The 19,423-nt window shown below is 37.5% G+C and overlaps 1 protein-coding gene across 6 annotated transcripts in view; it reads right to left on the reverse strand.

The window, feature by feature from the left end:
- The window catches only part of USP40 (ubiquitin specific peptidase 40), a 91,840-nt gene that overhangs the window by 14,561 nt on the left and 57,856 nt on the right, over nucleotides 1-19,423 (reverse strand). For 5 of the 6 annotated variants that reach the window (XM_055291016.2, XM_055291017.1, XM_055291018.2 and 2 more), the window contains exons 22-26: nucleotides 10,260-10,296; nucleotides 8,732-8,796; nucleotides 6,940-7,014; nucleotides 3,628-3,754; nucleotides 1,085-1,179 (exon numbers count right to left, since the gene is read on the reverse strand). In XM_055291016.2, coding sequence (XP_055146991.1) covers nucleotides 1,085-1,179; nucleotides 3,628-3,754; nucleotides 6,940-7,014; nucleotides 8,732-8,796; nucleotides 10,260-10,296 — 399 coding nt within the window. Of the gene's footprint in view, nucleotides 1-1,084; nucleotides 1,180-3,627; nucleotides 3,755-6,939; nucleotides 7,015-7,767; nucleotides 7,828-8,731; nucleotides 8,797-10,259; nucleotides 10,297-19,423 lie in introns of all 6 variants that reach the window. The other variant, XM_055291015.2, reaches the window with a different exon arrangement.

Below are 19,423 nucleotides of genomic sequence, written 5' to 3' on the forward strand. Positions count from 1 at the left end.
TCAACTTAATATGAGAAAAAAAGTATCTTCCCATTTGTTCTCATGACAATAAGGCTGTCTGCTTTTTCTTTTCTCCTTTCCTTTTTTTTTTTTTTTTGAGACGGAGTCTCACTTTGTCACCCAGCCTGAAGTGCAGTGGCACGATCTCAGCTCATCGCAACCTCCCCGTCCTGGGTTCAAGTGATTCTCCTGCCCTCAGCCTCTGAGTAGCTGGGATTACAGGTGCCTGCCACTATGCCAGGCTAATTTTTTTTTTTTTTTGTACTTTTAGCAGAGACGGGGGTTTTAACATGTTGGCCAGGTTGGTCCCAAACTCCTGACCTCAAGTGATCCGCCTGCCTCAGACTCCTGAAGTGCTGGGATTACAGGCATGAGCCACCACACCCAGCCAATGTATGCTTTTTCTTGAGGAAGGGTATTTCATACACTGAGGGCGCACAAAAGCCAAACATCAACAACCACTAGTCATATATAGGCCCCACATTTTCTCCTCTAAGAGAAGAAAGGAATGCTCATTTCAGTCCGACAGTAGGTGGATGCTTCTGCAACACTGCACTGTACTTAATCCAGCCTTTCCATTTGGATAAAACCCTCCTTCTCTGTGAATTTAATGCAAAAGAAACAACACAATACCTAGAATATCTAGTTTAGCATCCTAACATAAAAGCTGGTGTTCTAACCTCCTAGAAAACTGGTAACACAGCTTTTCATAACAACATTTAACATATGGGTCACAATGGTACACAAACAATGTAAATAAAGGGATAAAGTGAATGCTTTACAAATGTTCCAAGAAACCATGTTTCCCTAAAAAAATAAAAATGAACAAAAGCCGCAAGTCACTGAGGATAGATTGAAACAAAAGCACAGCATGCCTGTCAGAGGAGGGACCAGTGAGGCCACGAGGAGCCGTCTGCACCATGGGCATGTGTTGCCTGCGGGTACTTACCACTGAACATGGCATATGACAAATGCCATATCAGAACAGACTGTAATTGAGGGAAAAGGAGATAGAAGAATATATTAATATCTCACTGGAAGAAGCCACATTACCACTAAGTTATGGTGCAGGAAGAAGTCTGACCTGAGACTTCAGCTCCGCCAGCGTGGCATCTTCTGAGATCTCTATGTCTCCCAAGTAGAGGAGAGAAACTTGCGCAGGCTCGTTCCCAGAAGCACCTTCCAAAGGACAGAGCGGGATGTTTACAAGGAACTTGAAACTTATTTCGTGTTTCTGAAATACATTGCCATGTTTTGATATTGTAAATAGGTTATTAAAATTCCACTTAAGAGCCTCAGCATCCAAGTCTTATGAGGAGGCCCTGTCTGGCAGGTGAGCAGGCAGGGACATGATGTCGGCAGACTCCCAAGAGGTATGTGACACTTATGCTCCTACCTCGAATGTACTTTTTCACATTCTCTCCTTCCTCAAAGAGGACTTTTTGGGTAGGATACGCTGCCTGCATTCTGTATGTTAGCTTCCTATTTCCTCCTCATAGCACTCATCCCAACCTGTTGCTTGTGTGTGTCGGTGTGTGTGTGTCTGTCTGTGTGCAGGTGTTTCATCTGCCTCCTCAAAACAACAGAGTTTTCAAGAGGAGGCAGGCCATCTATCTTGTCTCCCCAGTTCTTGGTACAATGAGTGCCAGATAGTAAATGCCCAATAAGTGTTTATTTATAAGGAAATCTTGACAATAAGAAGGCCTTTCCAAGTTTGTTTAAAAAAAGGGAAAAACGCAATGCTTTCTCATCAAAAACAATATAAAAGCTGGCAACTAAATTTAGACTGTCTTCATTTATTTTTGCTTTAACTGTCTTTACTGCTGAGCATGCCACTAATGCATAGCAAGAAATTACAGAGAGATTAGAAGTCAACTAAGTACATGAGAAGTTCCTCTTGTGTCTTAAGGAAATTACAGGCTGACATTACCGGAAAGACAATTTTAGGAAATTCTAAAGAATGAAATATATAATCACATGCTACATAATGATTTGGTCAAAGACCACACATGTGATGTGATCCTATAAAATTATAATACTGTATTTTCACTGTACCTTTTTCTGTTTAGATATACAAACACTTGCCACTGTGTTATGATTAGCCTTCAGTATTCAATATGGTAAGCTGCTGTACAGGTCTGTAGCCTATGCGCAAGAGGCTACACCACATAGCCTAGGTGTGTAGGAGGCTCTACCATCTAGGTTTGTGTAAATCACTCTACCATGTTCACACAATGATGAAATTGTCTGACGATGCATTTCTCAAAACATATTCATGTTGTTAAGTGACACATGAGTGTGTTTCCCATGTGTTGTGTACAGATGTATTACCAAAAAAAGAACCTCTTATTTACTTTTCATGTAGAAACATACTGATTAAACATGCTTTTACAATCTATATCCAATTCTATATGTAACTAGAATTCTTTTTTTTTTTTTGAGACGGAGTCTCGCTCTGTCACCCAGGCTGGAGTGCAGTGGCACGATCTCGGCTCACTGCAAGCTCCGCCTCCCAGGTTCACACCATTCTCCTGCCTCAGCCTCTCCCAGTAGCTGGGACTACAGGCGCCCACCACCATGCCCGGCTAATTGTTTGTATTTTTTTTTAGTAGAGACGGGGTTTTACCGTGGTCTCAATCTTCTGACCTCATGATCTGCCCGCCTCGGCCTCCCAAAGTGCTGGGATTACAAGCGTGAGCCACCGCGCCCGGCCATGTAACTAGAATTCTATCACCAAAGCATTTTTAGCATTAGTTAACATGAACTAGTGTAACCCAACTAAAAAGTAACTTTATGCCAATTTTATAGCTCATTCAACATTACTCTCTCTATATAATCCTAACTTCAAAGAATAAGGAGATAAGAATTTGACTCATTTATATTAATTTTATTACTGAGGCTGAAAAGATTAAAAAGAAATATAAGTAATACACTTCAAGGCACTAGAAAAACTAAATAAGTAAAGCATGATAAAAAGAAAAACATAGCTAAAGAGTTGGGCCTATTAAAAATATACTCGCTCCATTTCTTTATAATGAAGTGGAACTCCTCTTTGTACAAGGGCAACTGAACTCACTGATAGTGACTTCTGCCCATCATGTGTGCAGCTAAGTGCTGAGTAAGACAACATGCTTGTACTTGTCTATATTCCTTCTCAGAAGTCAGTGAGATGATATCAAATGCCCTAGAAGCAGTTCCTGAGGGTTTTGAGGCAGAAAGATTGGAAGACACGTAGGATGTGGACTCCTGGTCTCTGCCCCTGTGGGCTAAAATGACATCACTAGAACTGGTTGAAGTCTCAATATTCTGGTACATGGTGATAAATGGGGCCCCTGTTGCCCTGAGGATCTTGAGAGATGATATATAAAAGTCTTTGGAAAGTGTAATATATTGATATAATAATAAACAACAAGATATATAGTGCTTTACAGAGGTTACAGAGCACGTACAGAAATGGCACAGTGTTATTATTATGTGATGTCTGGAATGACTTATGAAATTAATAGGTCTTGATTTTCAAGATCTTACATTTTAAAAATAAATATTTCAATGGACTCTCAGAGCACAGGCAGTCAATTTACTTCTCTTTATGATGCACTGGCTGCTGAAATCCCATTCTGTTCTCACCTTGGCTAGAAGCGGCTCTCCAAACTCTGCCCCGAGAGGAAGTACAGTTGGTCTGGTCCTGATGACTCTCCCAATGTCCTGAGGGACCCTGAAGCTGGTACCACCAGATGGGCACCTTTAGGAAACCCTGAAGAATGGAGCATGTTTAACTGCTGTGATTACAAAGATTAAGTGAAACTCCACTTTTACTTCCATAGAAAGAAACATCTTGATGACCTAAGATGTTCTTGAACTTATCATTTTTCCTTTTAGATTTATTAACTGTCATAAATTATACTTGTTTTTACAATCAAAAATTTAAAATCATAAAAATCAGACTTTGGGGTGACTGGGCTAAATGTCCCTTGCTTAGAAGTATCTTAGTAGATGATATAAATGAGAAGCATAAACAAGAACAACGCATTTGCTTGAACACACTATACCAGCGTTTCTGGGCGCTGTCCAAGCACTGCTGGCCCAGGATACCAGTCCCAGCAGCGCCATTTATCACCAGATGCAAGAGCCCATTGATCTAAGTTAGGTTTCTGATACAAACTAAAGGAAATAAACCCATTGTCTTATACATACCCTGTAATTTCAGTTTTACTTATTTAGCTAGTTCTTCCCACCTCATTTTTTGTTAGTGAAGAATTTTAACAGGTTTATTAAGAGATAAAAGGTGCTACTGTTGCAGCACTTAATTTCCAACAACAGAAGATGAGAATAAAAATTAACCACCTAAAACATTTTAAATAGATAGTTCAAGAAATGTGCATTAGAATATTTTTGTTTATCAGATTAGTGAAGATTAACAAATATTCGACCTTCATTCGATTAAATAAATGTAAATCAGAACAACAAAATTCCATTTTTTTTTTTTTCACCTAGCAGACTGTCAAAAACCAGAAAATTATGTTGGTCAAAATATGGGTAAACTTGAACACTTGTAAGTTGGTAGCAGGAATATAAACTGCTCAGAAGTTTCTGTAGAATACTTTGCCTGTACCTGTCATATTTTAAAATGTGCAACTCCTTTGACCCAGCCATTCCACGTTTAGGAATTTACATTCTGATATACTAGTGCATGCATAGAAAGCCACATATGCAAGAATATTCTTACAAATTGTTTATAGGACCAAAAACCATGAACCAACTTCAAGAACCCTCTTTAAAAGATTTTTGGATGGGCTTGGTGGCTCATAGCTGTAACCCCAGTACTTTGGGGAGGCTGAAATGGGAGGATCGATTAAGCCCAGGAGTTCAAGACCAGTGTGGACAACAAAGCGAGACAAAAATAAAAAAATGTTTAAAAATTAGCCAGGCACAGTGTGCCTGTAGTCCCAGCCCAGGAGATCAAGCTTGCAGTGAGCTATGATCATGCTGCTGTACTTCAGCCTGGGTGACAGAGCCAGACCTTTTCTAAAAAAAAAAAAAGACTGTGCAATTTCAGTTCTAGGAATTTATCCTGTAGATATACTCATATACAAGCAAAATGGCATATATATATATGTGTATATATACACATACATATATGTATGTGTATATATACATACATATATATGTGTATATATACACATACATATATATGTGTATATATATATATAATAGATATATTTTTTACATTGTTACTTGTATCAACAAAAGACTGGAAATGACCTAAATATTCTTCAAAAAGAGACTGGTTAAATAACTTATAGTTCTCCAAACAATGGAATATTATGAAGCTACTAAGTTGAATGAGATAGCTTTACAGCATATACTAGGAGATAAAATATTAATGAAAAAAATCTAGGTACAGAATAGGTTGCCTAGCAAATATTCTTTTGTGCAAATAAAAAGGAATAAATCTGTATATGTGTGGATATATATGCTATGTATATACACAGTGAACTATGTATTTAAAATATTTTACATGGTTAGTCTTCACATTCTCATTGTCTATTGTTTGAAATTAAGTGTTGTAACAATAACACCTTTTATCTCTCTTTTTGTTTTTTTTTTACTTTTTAAATTTTTATTGAAAAGAGACAGGGTTTCACCATGTTGCCCAGGCTGGTCTTGAACTCCTGAGCTCAAGCGATTTGCCTGCTTTGGCCTCCTAAAGTACTGGAATTACAGACATGAGGCACCGCGCCTAGCCTACCTTTTATCTCTTAATGAACCTATTAAAATTCTTCAGTAACAAAAAATGAGGTGGGAAAAGCTAGCACACTTCAGTGTGTGCAAGTGTGTGTATGTATATTAAAAAGCAAAGACCTTTGGAAGGATGCAGAGAAAAGCAGCTGCCTGTTAGGGAGAGGACGCTGGGTGGCTGGAGCCAGAGACAGTATGGACACTTGCTTTTCTCATAACACTTGGAATTTTGTATCATGAGTACTGCCTATTCAAAAATTAACTTTAAAGATCATTGTACAAAATATAATAGAATTCTACAAAGTTATGAAAATGAATAAGGCAGGTGTGTATGTGCTGATATGAGGAGCTCCGCAAGATACAGTAAGTGAATAAAAGCAAACAAAACAAGTGTAAAACAATGTAGCGAATACATTAAAAAGGATATGCACATATTTGCCTTCAGCAACAAATATGTTTAATGTTTTTCTTAGAAGGATACAGGAGGAAAAATCAGCTAACTGTGGCTCTCTCTGGAGAGAAAAGGTGTAGGAGTGATTTCCGCTTTTCATTTCATAGCCTTCTGTACTGTCTGACTTTTCTAATCATAAGCAAATAGTTATCTGAGTCTTGGAATTTGAGGCCATTTGTTTCTCTTTTGGGTTCACCTTTACGTGCATCCTCAGTTTAAAAGAAACGATATTGGTTTTAGAAAGTAGTGCTATGCAATGCTTACGAAAGGGCAGTGAAATGAGCCCTCTCTTATGCTACTGCATATAACACCAAGGCTTTAAAGAGGTCACACCTTTGGACTTAGGAATTCCACATTTAGAACTATTTTCAGAAGGACTTATTTCAGTACTATTTGTAAAAACAAAATGTTAAAAACAAGGTAAGTTTCCAACAATGAGGACATAGATGAATTAAATTAGTAAAACATTGCCTTGGATATGATGATTATTTTTGGATTTTATGAGAAGGTTAAAATGTCAAATATAAAAAGTAGGAAATAAAAATGTTACATATAATTGATTTTAATTTTGTGTGAGAATATTTACAAGTTAGGAAACATATCTGATTGATAGCCTTTGGGGAAAGTTCTCCCTTCTCCTTATGACTGTCTGAATTTCCCCGTTTTCCCTAAATGAGGCTATATCATCTCTGTAATCAGATAACAATAATTATTACTTATGAGATGTCTATTCAGAAGTAAAATCTTACCGGAGGAGGAAGTTGTCCTTCAATTAAAAGCAAAGTATCTCCAGAACATATCAGAAGTTCTTTCAGTGTTGCATCCTGGGAAGACAGAAATGCTTTTTTGTCACTTATGACTTCTGAAAGGAGCAGATCACTGGATCTTTTTAAAACCCCATGCCTCTATTATCTTTTCAAAAATTAAATGAATAATAAGCAGATATGGAAGACACAGGAAATAAGCTAAGACTATAAAATCAGTACAGCATTATTTGTTAAATTGTGGGGCATAAGCTGTAAGTTTGACAAAAGATCTGAGGCAAGGGAGTTAGATGAGATGAGAAATGAGAGATTGATTTACAGAAGATGAAATTTTAATTAATCCTAAAAAGATGGGTTGGATTTGGAAAGCTAGAGAAAATAAGAGAAGGAATTTCTTATGAAAAAAAGGACAAGGGTCAAGTTAAGGTTGATAGTAAATACGGCTTGTTTTGGTAAAGCGCTGAGGCCACACTGATTCGAGTGGAAAGTACTAGGAGGTCACACCGGACTGGAAGGGCAGGCACTAACCCCAGGACATGGAATAGAAATGAAGAAGCCACACAAGATTTCTGAGGAGATTTTCCAGATCAATTTGGCTGTAATACACATGACATTGAAGCAGGGAACGCCTGGGCCCAGGAAAGCCATAATAATTTAGGTGAGAGGCAAACGAAGGCTTGGACCTGGAGCCAAGCGTGGGAATGGTCAGGGAAGGGGTGGAAAAGCTGACAGTTTGGAGGCTGAGAGGAAACATGAAGAATGAAAGGAGGGTAAACCATATTTTACCCTTGAAGATTAGGATGGGAAAGATACCTGGTAAGGCTGGAACGAGAAGCCAGTTCCAAGGGTAATGAGTTGGCTTCTGGCTGAATTCTTTGATGCCAATTTGAGAATTAATAGAGAAGAAAATGCTGAAGCTATTTGGGTAGATATATTCTTCTGACATCCAAATTTTATGTCCTAAAGATGCTTTGAGGTCCACTTCTTACTCCAGGCAGTCAAACTCCTGGCCAGGCCCCAAGAGGGGCCTCTCACTACTGACTTACTGACTGCTAAACAGCAAAGAGCATTCCAGGGCAAGGCCCCAGCATACCTCCCTAAATCAACCTTCTGCTGGCATTCAGTGCCCCTTCTTACAGAACAGGAAGCAGGCAGGTGAAGACTGGGGAAAGGGCGGCTGACCACAGCTCCCTCAGACTTGCTACAGAGCTTTATTTTGGGTCTACTTCTAAGGCTACGCGTTTGAACTGGGAAATAGCATGCTATTTGGACCAACAAGATGACTAACCAGATTCCAACTATCCTGTGATAAAATTATTCCTAAGGCTACCCTAAGAGTTTGGCTGGATCAAGAGTTTGGACCAAAGCCTAACTTAGGAATGGTTGGTAAGAAATTCTGCCACCATTACCTTACAGAGAAACTCTGAGATCAAAACATTCAGGGGCCAAAACTTCAGAGTGTATCTATAAAATTCCTTCATGAGCTCAAGTGTCATTTGTTCTGTGAAGTTCTCTGCCTTCTCATGAACTGCTCCTCCTAGAGGCATACTCTCATGGCAAGGGGGTTTACCACAGATGTCAGAAATGTTCCCACTGCACTGTGACTTCCCCTTTATCAAAAAACTATAGTAAGAAAAAAGTAAAATAGACCCATTCATAGATATTTGTATCCTACAGAAAGTAATTAAAGCTTTCTCATGAGTGGAATGGGTATCTTGTATGAAAATATGACATAAATGTAATCATATGAAAGTACAATGTATAGAAATCATCTTACTTCTTCACATAAAGGCTCCCCAGCTTCATAGCACCAATCCATTTTTCGTAAATGCCAGGCATCTCCTATAAAGGAGTCAAAATTGGGATTAAAAAAAAATTCGAGGTTAAGTGAGACGTTGCATGTAACTTCTAGAAGAATATCTTGCACCCAGAGCACCTTAACTTCCTTTCCAGATAATAAAGCTATGGGCCTCCACGTTAATGAAGTCTGAGAACAGCAAAGTGCGCTACTGAAATCAGAATGAAGTGTCATCAAGCTCACTGACATGATCTCACCTGGAAAGTTGCTTCAGTTATCTTAGATTTATTTTTTTCATTCATTTTACATTCCCTCATCTATACCACAAAAATACTGACATGAAACAGAATGCACTGAAATTTGGAATCAATGAAACTGAAAGGAATCAGTGGAAGACCTGCGTGGCTCCAGGTGGTATACATCTTAGTGTTATTTCTTTTTATTTTTTATTTTAAGTTCTGGGGTACATGTGCAGGATGTGCAGGTCTGTTACACAGGTAAACATGTGCCATGGTGGTTTGCTGCACCTATCAACTCATCATCTAGGTATTAAGCCCAGAATGTATTAGCAATTTTTCCTGCTCTCCCTCCCCGACTCCCACCGCCCCCCCCACACCAACAGGCCCCAATGTGTGTTCTTCCCCTCCCTGTGTCCATGTGTTCTCATTGTTTGGCTCCCACTTATAAGTAAGAACATGTGGTGCCTAGTTTTCTGTCCCTGCATTAGTTTGCTGAGGATAATGACTTTCAGCTCCATTCATGACCCTGCAAAGGACATGATCTCATTCCTTTCTATGGCTGCATAGTATTCCATGGTGTATATATACCACATTTTCTTTATCCAGTCTATTATTGATGGGCATTTGGGTTGATTCCATGTCTTTGCTATTGTGAATAGTGCTGCAATGAACAGACATATGCATGTATCTTTATAATAGAATAATTTATATTCCTTTGGGTATATACCCAGTAATGGGATTGCTGGATCAATGGCATTTCTGGTTCTAGGTCTTTGAGGAGTTGCCACACTGTCTTCCACAATAGTTGACCTAATTTACATTCCCACCAACACTGTAAAACATTCCTACTTTGTACCTTTGCTGGATCTTATCTAAGTTCTCTACTCAGAGCTATACCATTAGTTTTCTTTCAGCATGCCAACAAGAACCAGGAGAATTCATTATGTACATATGGAAGTGTCAACTACTTTTTATTTCTCCACACCCTATAAATTTTTTTCAGCATGCCAACAAGAACCAGGAGAATTCATTATGTACATACGGAAGTGTAAACTACTTTTTATTTCTCCACACCCTATAAATTTTTTTCAGCATGCCAACAAGAACCAGGAGAATTCATTACGTACATATGGAAGTGTAAACTACTTTTTATTTCTCCACACCCTATAAATTTTTTTTCCTACAACCCTGGAGAAAAAAAAAGTCAAAAAATTTTTTATTAGGCTTTTAGGCTTTTAAGTAATATGTCATCATGGTAAGTAACTTACCTTGTAGGCCAGATTTCTTCAGCATTAACTTTAAACACTGTAAAGAAAAACAATGTCCAATGTTAGTTTTCTGCTTCTGAGTTACAGTTCTAGGACAAACACCCTTTTTCGACCCTAGGCCTATTTAAGTCTGACTATATTTAATGATTCTTGAATAGGTAAAGACAGACATAGTTATGAAGATAATACACGAGTCAGCTTTCCTTTCTAAAGGCTAGATAGGGCCAATTCAGGAAGAGGAAAAAGCAGTTTCTGGTGTTTGCAAGCAGGACTTAGTTCAAAGTTTCATCCAACTCCCCGGTTTGAACCATGACTTTCTTCCTATAAGGATTAACTGTGTGTCTTTGGCCAGATATGATTAATCAAGCTAATTTCATAGACATTAAACTCGGAATCCTGTAAAAGGCGATTAGCCTTTATTTAGCATCCATGAAACACAACTGATCATATAAAAACTCACAAGAACTGTGCAAGCTGTGATGTCATGGCATAATGCAAAAATGAGACAATATTAACAAAAGTTTAAATAAAACACAAATAGTAATTAAAACAATTTCTTGAGGGAAAAACATTGCTAATTAAATCTTGGACAAGCGAGCAAATACAATTTGATTTCTATTACACTAGAGCAAAAGAGAGCAAAAATAAGGATAGTCACTGCTGTACTGTTTGTAATAAAAGAAAAATGGCAAAAAACCCCCCACCAAAATACACATTAATGGGAGATTTTTTAAAAAGTAGGAAATGTCTTAAAGCAGTTCAAAGAAAAAAACAGATTCATATATATTCGTCTTAAAAGATCTTTAAAATATTTTAAGTGAAACAAAGTTCTAGTACAACACATGCAAAGTGATCCCATTTATAATTTAAAAGAAATCACAGAAGCAAAGCACACTCTTCATTTCTATATGTATGTATATAAACACATGCTGGTATAGGCACAGCAAAGGTCTGGAGGGACACACACTCTACTGATGTGAATAAGATGATGTTATTTGATTGCAACAGTGACTTCTAGAGAAAGGACTAGAATAGAGTGATAACCAAGGGGGATTGTTAATCCCCTAGAAGTTTAAAAAGTGAGAAGAAATCCATGATTACTTGTATGATAAAAAATAAAAGAAGGCTTTAAAATATAATTATAGATTGTTTAGAAAATGACAATAAAAACACAGTATACTAAAATATAGTGGATGAATGAAAACAAGTTTATATTCTAAGAAAACTTAAAGTCTTAAACATTGTATTTAAGAAAAACAATCAGGACGGGCACGGTGGCTCACGCCTGTAATCCCAGCACTTTGGGAGGCCGAGGCGGGCGGATCACGAGGTCAGGAGATCGAGACCATCCTGGCTAACATGGTGAAACCCCATCTCTACTAAAAATACAAAAAATTAGCCGGGCGAGGTGGCGGGCGCCTGTAGTCCCAGCTACGCGGGAGGCTGAGGCAGGAGAATGGCGTGAACCCCAGGGGGCGGAGCCTGCAGTGAGCCGAGATCACGCCACTGCACTCCAGCCTGGTGAAAGAGCGAGACTCCGTCTCAAAATAAAATAAAATAAAATAAAATAAAAAAATAAGAAAAACAATCAAACAATGGAGCACTCAACTTAATTGTGTTTTAGGAAGGGGAAACAGAGAGCATAAAAGCCTTATTTCAGAAACAGCAAGAAGGCCAGTGTGGCTGAAGCACAGTGAGTAAGAGGGGGAAATGGTTGGAGGTTTGAAAATATAACAAAAATGATACCAGAGAACTAGATCACATAGGCCCTTGTGCAGACATTTAAGACTTCACCTCTTACTCTGGGTAAAATGGGAAACCACAGGAGGGTTGTGAGTATAGGAGTGACTAATCTCTCTTACATTTTAAAGGATCACTCAACTTTTTTGTAAGAACAGACCCTGGGAAGTGCAAGGCTATAAGGAAGGAGATCAGTTAGGAAGCTGATGGATGAAATTCATTTCAGATGAAAAAGATGACAGGTTTGACAGGGTGGTAGCAATAAACAGAATGAGATGTGGTCAGATCCTAGATACATTTTGATGGTAGAACCAAAAAGATGTCCTTGTGAAACTGAATGTGAAGTAAGAAAGAGAAGAATCAAGGATGACTTCAAGGATTTCAGCCTAAGCAAGTAAAAAATGGAGTTGCCATTAACTGAAAAAGAGAAAAATATGAGCGGGTTATGTTTCAGGGAGAATAAGAAGAGTTTTACTGTGAATATCTTCTAGTTTTGATGATTGTTAGACAACCAAGTGGCAGTTGGATGTTCTGGGGCGAGGTCCAATCTAAGAACTGGGCAGCAGAATGCTCAAATATAGAGAAGAGGAGGAGACAGCAAACTGAGAAGGGTAGGCCAGTGGGATATAAGGAAAACCTGGAGTTGTGGTCTTCTGGAGCCCAGTGACAAAAGTGTTTCAAAGAATAGAGTCATCAGGTACATCGAATGTTGCTGATAGAGCAAGTAAGATGAAGAGTAAAAACTGCTCACTGGACATAGTAATGTGGAGGCCACTAATGATTCTGACATAAGCTGTTTCAGTGACATAGCAAGGAACAAGTCTGCCTGCAAGGGGTTCAACAGAGTACAGAAAGGAAGATATATCACTTTTGAAAAGTTTTGTGGTTTCTTTCCTTGAAATTAAAAAATGTAAAGTTAAAAAGGCCAGTAAAAAACTGGGAAAATACCTGCAGAAAATAGTAAAATGATCCTCAAATACCCATCACCCAGTCCCAGTTACAGGTTGAGTATCCCTTATTTGAAGTACTTAGGACTAGAAGTGCTGGATTTAAAAAAATTTTTTTGAATATCTGCATTATACTTACCAGCTAAGTAACCTCAATCCAAAAATCTAAATCTGAAATGCTCCAATGAATATTTTCTTTGAGTGTCATGTCAAAGGGTCAAAAAGTGCTCAAAAAGTTTTGGATTTTGCAATCTGGCAGTGACCCTGCCTCCCCAGAGAGAGCGCTGCACAGCTGCCTGGCCCACACATGCCTGCACCCAGCCCAATAGCAAGTGTGGCAGTATCCCCCTCCCCAGAGAGACCAACACACAGCTATGCTCAGGTTGTGCTTGGTCTCAGCACAAACCAGCACCCTTTCCTCTACCAAACCATGTCACCTCTGTCACAAACACCCATAACCTAGGAAATTGAGGCAATTGCACACATCATTAATGAGGATTACAGCTGAAGAACTGGTGTAGGGATCATGCTACTAAGCCCACCAAGAACCAAAGTCAACAACACGTCATTTCCAACAGATACCCTAGAATCCATCTATAGGAAAAAGCTCCTCCCTACAAAAGTTACTCCATAAAATTAGAAAAAGTGTTCAAGTAAATGTGAAGATATCAACATAAGAAGACAAGAAACACAAAGGGCCAAGGAAAGATGATATTCTGAAAGGAACACAATAAGTCTCCAGTAACAAACCCCAAAGAAAAGTATATTTATGAAATGCCTTAAGAGAAATTCAAAACAATGATCTTAAGGAAACTCATAAACAAGAGAATGCAGACAAACAATCCAAAATTCAACAAAATCAGAAAAAATAATTCATAATCTGAATCAGAAATTCATCAGAGAAAGAATTTCTGAACTTGAAGACAGGTCTTTTGAAATAACCCAGTCAGAAGAATAAAAAGAATTAACAATTTAAAAAGAATGAAGAAAGCCTACAGGACCAACAAGACACCATTAAATGAATAAATTTTCTCATCATAGAAGTGCCAGAGGGAGAATAAACGACAAAAGACACAGAAAATCTATTTAATTAAATAATAGGTGAAAAATTCCCAAGTCCGGGAGAGATATGGACATCCAGATCCAGAAAGCTCACAGGTTCCCCAATTAGATTCAACACAAAAAGATCCTCTTTGGGCACTTTATAATAAGACTCTCAAAAGTTAAAGACAAAAAGAGAATTCTGAAAGCTACAAGATAAAAGCATTAAGTCACATATAAGGGAATCCCCAGTAGACTATCAGTGGATTTCTTAGCAGAAACCTTGCAGGCCAGAAGAAAATGGGGGTAAGAAAGAAAAAAGCACTGTCAGCCAAGAATATTATATCCAGCAAAGCTATCCTTCAGAAATAAAGGCGAGATAAAAATCTCAGATAAGCAAAAGCTAAAGGAATTTATCACCACTACACCAATCTTACAAGAAAATACTTAAGGGAGCACTACAACTGGAAACAAAAGGATGATAATTACTATCATGAAAACACATGGAAGTATAAAACTCACAAGTATAGGTAAATTCATAATCATACTTGGAATACCCCAGTGTTGCAATGGTGCTATATAAATTTATCAATCCTCTTCCATGAAGGTTTAAAGTCAAAATAGTCAAAAACAACAGTTACAATTAGTGGCTAAGGACACAATAAAGATGTAAATTAAGGCAACAAAAATATAAATTGTAGAGGGAAGGGAAAAAATTCTAGACTATTTTTATATGACCAAAGTTGAGTTGGATACAGCTTAAAATAGTCTATTATAAGTACAAGACTCTTTATCTTAGTGCCACAGTAACCACAAAGAAAGAAATGACAGAAAATACACAAATAAGAAAGAGAAAAGAAACAAAGCTTAGCACCATAGACAACCATCAAACCACAGAAGTAAACAACCAGAAAGGAAGAAAAAGATCTACAAAACAACCAGAAAACAATTAACAAAATGGCAGGAGTAAGTTCTTACTTATCAATAATAACCTTGATTAAATTCTTCAATTAAAAGATATAAGAGTGACTGAATGGGTTAAAAAAAAGAAGACCCAACTATATGTTGCCTAAAAAAGACTCACCTCACTGTTAAAGACAAACATAGACTGAAAGTGAAGGGATGGAAACAAGATAGTCCATGCAAATAGAAACCAAAAGTGAGCAAGAGTAGCCACATTTATGTCAGATAAAATAGACTTTAACTCAAAAACTGTAAAAGGTCATTATAATTGATAATGGTCACTGTAGAAGAAGGTCATTATATAATAACTTATTATATAATCTATAATGATATAAAGGGATTCAACGAGAGGATATAACAATTGTAAATATATATGCAAACACCACCAGAACACCCAAATATATAAAGCAAATATTATTAGACCTCTGGGGGAACAAGACTGCAATACAATAATAGTAGGGACTTCAACACCTCACTTTCAATAATGGAAAGATCATCGAGACAGAAAATCAACAAAGAAACATTAAACTTAAACTGCACCATAGACCAAATGGAGCTAACAGATATTTATAGAACAGTCCATCAACAGCTGCAGGATACACATTCTTGTCAACTGCACAGACAGTATTATCCATGATAGATCATACATTAGACCACAAAACAAGTCTTAATACATTTAAGAAGACAGAGATCATATCAAGTATCTTTTCTAACCACAATAAAACTAGAAATCAAAAAGAAAAACTTTGAAAACCTTACAAATACATGGAAATTAAATATGCTTCCAAATAACCACTAAGTCAATGAAGAAAGTAAAAGGGAAATTTTAAAATGCCTTGAGATTAAAATAGAAATATATTATACCAAAACCCATGGGATACAGCAAAAACAGTTCTAAGAGGGAAGTTCACAGCAATAGATGCCGAGATCAAAAATGAAGAAAGAGGCCAGGCGCAGTGGCTCACGCCTGTAATCCCAGCACTTTGGGAGGCCGAGGTGGGCAGATCACTAGGTCAGGAGATCGAGACCACGGTGAAACCCCATCTCTACTAAAAATACAAAAAATCAGCCGGGCATAGTGGCGGGCACCTGTAGTCCGAGCTACTCGGGAGGCTGAGGCAGGAGAATGGCGTGAACCCAGGAGGCGGAGCTTGCAGTGAGCCGAGATTGCACCACTGTGCTCCAGCCTGGGCGACAGAGCGAGACTCCGTCTCAAAAAAAAAAAAAAAAAAAAAAATTAAGAAAGGTTTCTAATAAACAACCTAACCATGAACCTCAAGGAACTAGAAACATAAGGACAAACTAAACCCAAAAGAAGCAGAAAGGAATAATAAAGCTCAGAGCAGAAATAAACAAAGTAGAAACTAATAAAACAAAAAGAACAACAAAATTAAAAACTGGTACTTTTAATAGATAAAATTGGCAAACCTTTAGCTAGACTAAGAAAAAAAGAGTGAAGACTCAAAAGTCAAGAGATGAAAATCAGACATTACAATTGATACCACAGACATACAAAGGATCATAAGAGACTATTATGAACAACTACTTGCAAATAAATTTAAAAACAGAAGAAATGGATAAATTCCTGGACATATACAATATACTAAGATTAAATGATGAAGAAATAGAAAATCTGAACAGGCCAACAAGTGAGAAAATGCTTTCAGTAATAAAAGTCTTTCATCAAAGAAAAGCTGAGGACCTAATGGCTTCACTGCTGAATTCTACCAAACATTTAAAGAATATCAATTCTCCTCAAACTACTCCAGAAAATTGAAAAGTTGTGAATATTTCCAAACTCATTTTATGAGGCCAGCATTACCCTGATTCCAAAACCAGATGTAGATTCAACAACAAAAAAAGAAAACTATAGGCCAATATCCCTGATGAACATAGATGTAAAAACTGTCAACAAGATATTAGCAAACTGAATTTAACAAGTACATTAAAAAGACCATTCATGATTATCAAGTGGTATCCATCCCAAGGATGAAAAAATTCATCAGGAACCACAAAAAAACCCAAATAGTCAAAGCAATTGTGAGCAAAAAGAACAGAGCTGGAGGCACCATACTGCCTTACTTCAAAATGTACTGCAAAGCAAAAGTAACCAAAACAGCATGGTACTGGCAAAAAGTCTGACACACAGGCCAATGCACTAGAATAAAGAGCCCAGAAACAAATTTACATACTTAACAGCCAACTAATTTTTGATAGATGTGCCAAGAACACACATTGGGAAAATGATAGCCTCTTCAACAAATGGTTCTGGGAAAATTGGATCCCCATATGCAGAATAATGAGACTAGATTCCCTAACTCTCACTAAATACAAAAATCAACTCAAAATGGTTTAAATGCTTAAATGTAAAACCTAAAACAATGAAATTACTAAAGGAAAACATAGGGGGAACACTATGACACTGGGTTAGGCAAGACTTTTTAAAATAAGCTTTGGTTGCCTCGAAAGCACAGGCAACAAAAGAACACAGACAAATGGGATTATATCAAACTAAAAAGCTTTTGTACAGCAAAAGAAACAACAGAGTAAAGAGACAACCTACAGAATGGAAGAAAATGTTTGCAAAGTATAAATCTAACAAAGGGGGCTAGGTATGGTTGCTCACACCTGTAATCCCAGCACTTTGGGAGGCTGAAATGGGCAGATCACTTGAGTTCAGGACTTCAAGACCAGCCTGGGCAACATGGTGAGACACTGCCTCTACTGAAAATACAAAAAAAAAAAAAAAAAAATAGCTGAGCATAGTGGCATATACCTGTGATCCCAGCTACTTCGGAGGCTGAGATGGAAGGATCACTTGAGCTCTGGGGGTGGAGGTTGCAGTGAGCTGAGATCACCCCACTGCATGCCAGCCTGGGTGACAGAGCAAGACTGTCTTAAAAAAAAAAAATCTAACAAAGAGTTAATATCCGGAATATATTACATAAGGAACTTAAACAATTCAACAGCAAAAAAAAAGTACCTGATTTAAAAATTGGCAAAAGACTTTAGTAAACATTTCTCAAAAGACACACAAATGGCCAACAGGTACACACACAAAAAATGCTCAACATCACAAATCATAAAGGAAATGTAAATCAAAACCGCAGTGAGGTACCATCTCACTCCAGTTAGAATGGCTACTATCAAAAACAAGAGAAAACATGTATTTACAAGAATGTGGTGAAAAGGGAACATTTATGCACTGTTGGTGAGACTGTAAATTAGTACGGCCATTATAGAAAACAGTACGGATGTTCCTCACAAAATTAAACATAGAACTATCCTGTGATTCACCAATCCCACTACTAGGTATGTGTCCAAAGGGTATGAAATCAGTGTGTCAAAGAGATATCTGCACTCTCATGTTTACTGGAGCATTATTTACAATCGCCAAGATATCGAATCAACCTAAGCATCCAACAATGGATGAATAGGTAAGGAAAACGTGGTATATATACACAACAGGGTACTATTCAGCCATAAAAAAGAATAAAATCCTGTTATTTGTGACAACATGGATGAACCTGGAAGACATCATGTTAAGTGAATGAAGCCAGGCACAGAAAGGTTGATCCGTAATATGACCTCACTCATATGTGGAATCTTAAAAAAAAAAAAGAGTTGACATCATAGAAGCAGAGAGTGAAACAGTAGTTACTAGTGACTGAGGGGGAGGTAAGGGGAGGATGGGAGAGGGTGGTCAACAGGTACAAAGTTACAATCTAATAGGAGGAATAAGCTCTAGTGTTCTATTCCATAGTAGGGTGATGATGGTTAACAGTAAGGATTGTATATTAAAAAATAGTTAGAAAAGCTCTTGAATGTTCTCACCACCAAGAAATGCTAAGTGCATGAGGTAGTGAGTATGCTAAATACCCTGATTTAATCATTATACAACACATATATGTACCAGAATATTAAAATGTACCCCATAAATATGTGTCAATTTAATTTTTTTAAAAATAGTTTCAGATTTTGGAGCATTTTGGATTTTGGGATCCGGGATGCTCAACTTGTATTGCCATGGCCAGTTTTATGTGTCAATAACCCACTCACTTTCCCTGCCCTTGCCCCAGAGTTTTTTGAAGCAAATGCCAGGTATATAATTTCATTTGTAAATATTTATTATGCATCTCTAAAAGATAAAGATTTTTAAAAACCTAAAATGATCATGACAGCTAAACAATTAAGAATTTCTTAATACCAACAAATATCCAACTAATGTTCACATTTCTCTACTTTCTCTTAAATTATTACTAAAGTTCCTTTGGCTTGAGTTAGGGTCCAAAGAAAGTCCATACATTGCAACTGGTTGCTATGTCTTTTAAGCCTCTTTTGACCTATAGGTTGTCCTTGTCCCCTGCAATTTATCTTTTGTAGAAGAGTTTTCTGATCTACATTTGGCTAATTGCAGACCTACATTTGGCTAATTTAACCTGTTCCTATGCCTCCTGTATTTCCTATAAATTG

The sequence above is a fragment of the Symphalangus syndactylus genome, chromosome 8 (genome assembly GCF_028878055.3).
Source record: "Symphalangus syndactylus isolate Jambi chromosome 8, NHGRI_mSymSyn1-v2.1_pri, whole genome shotgun sequence".
NCBI classification, from domain to species: domain Eukaryota; kingdom Metazoa; phylum Chordata; class Mammalia; order Primates; family Hylobatidae; genus Symphalangus; species Symphalangus syndactylus.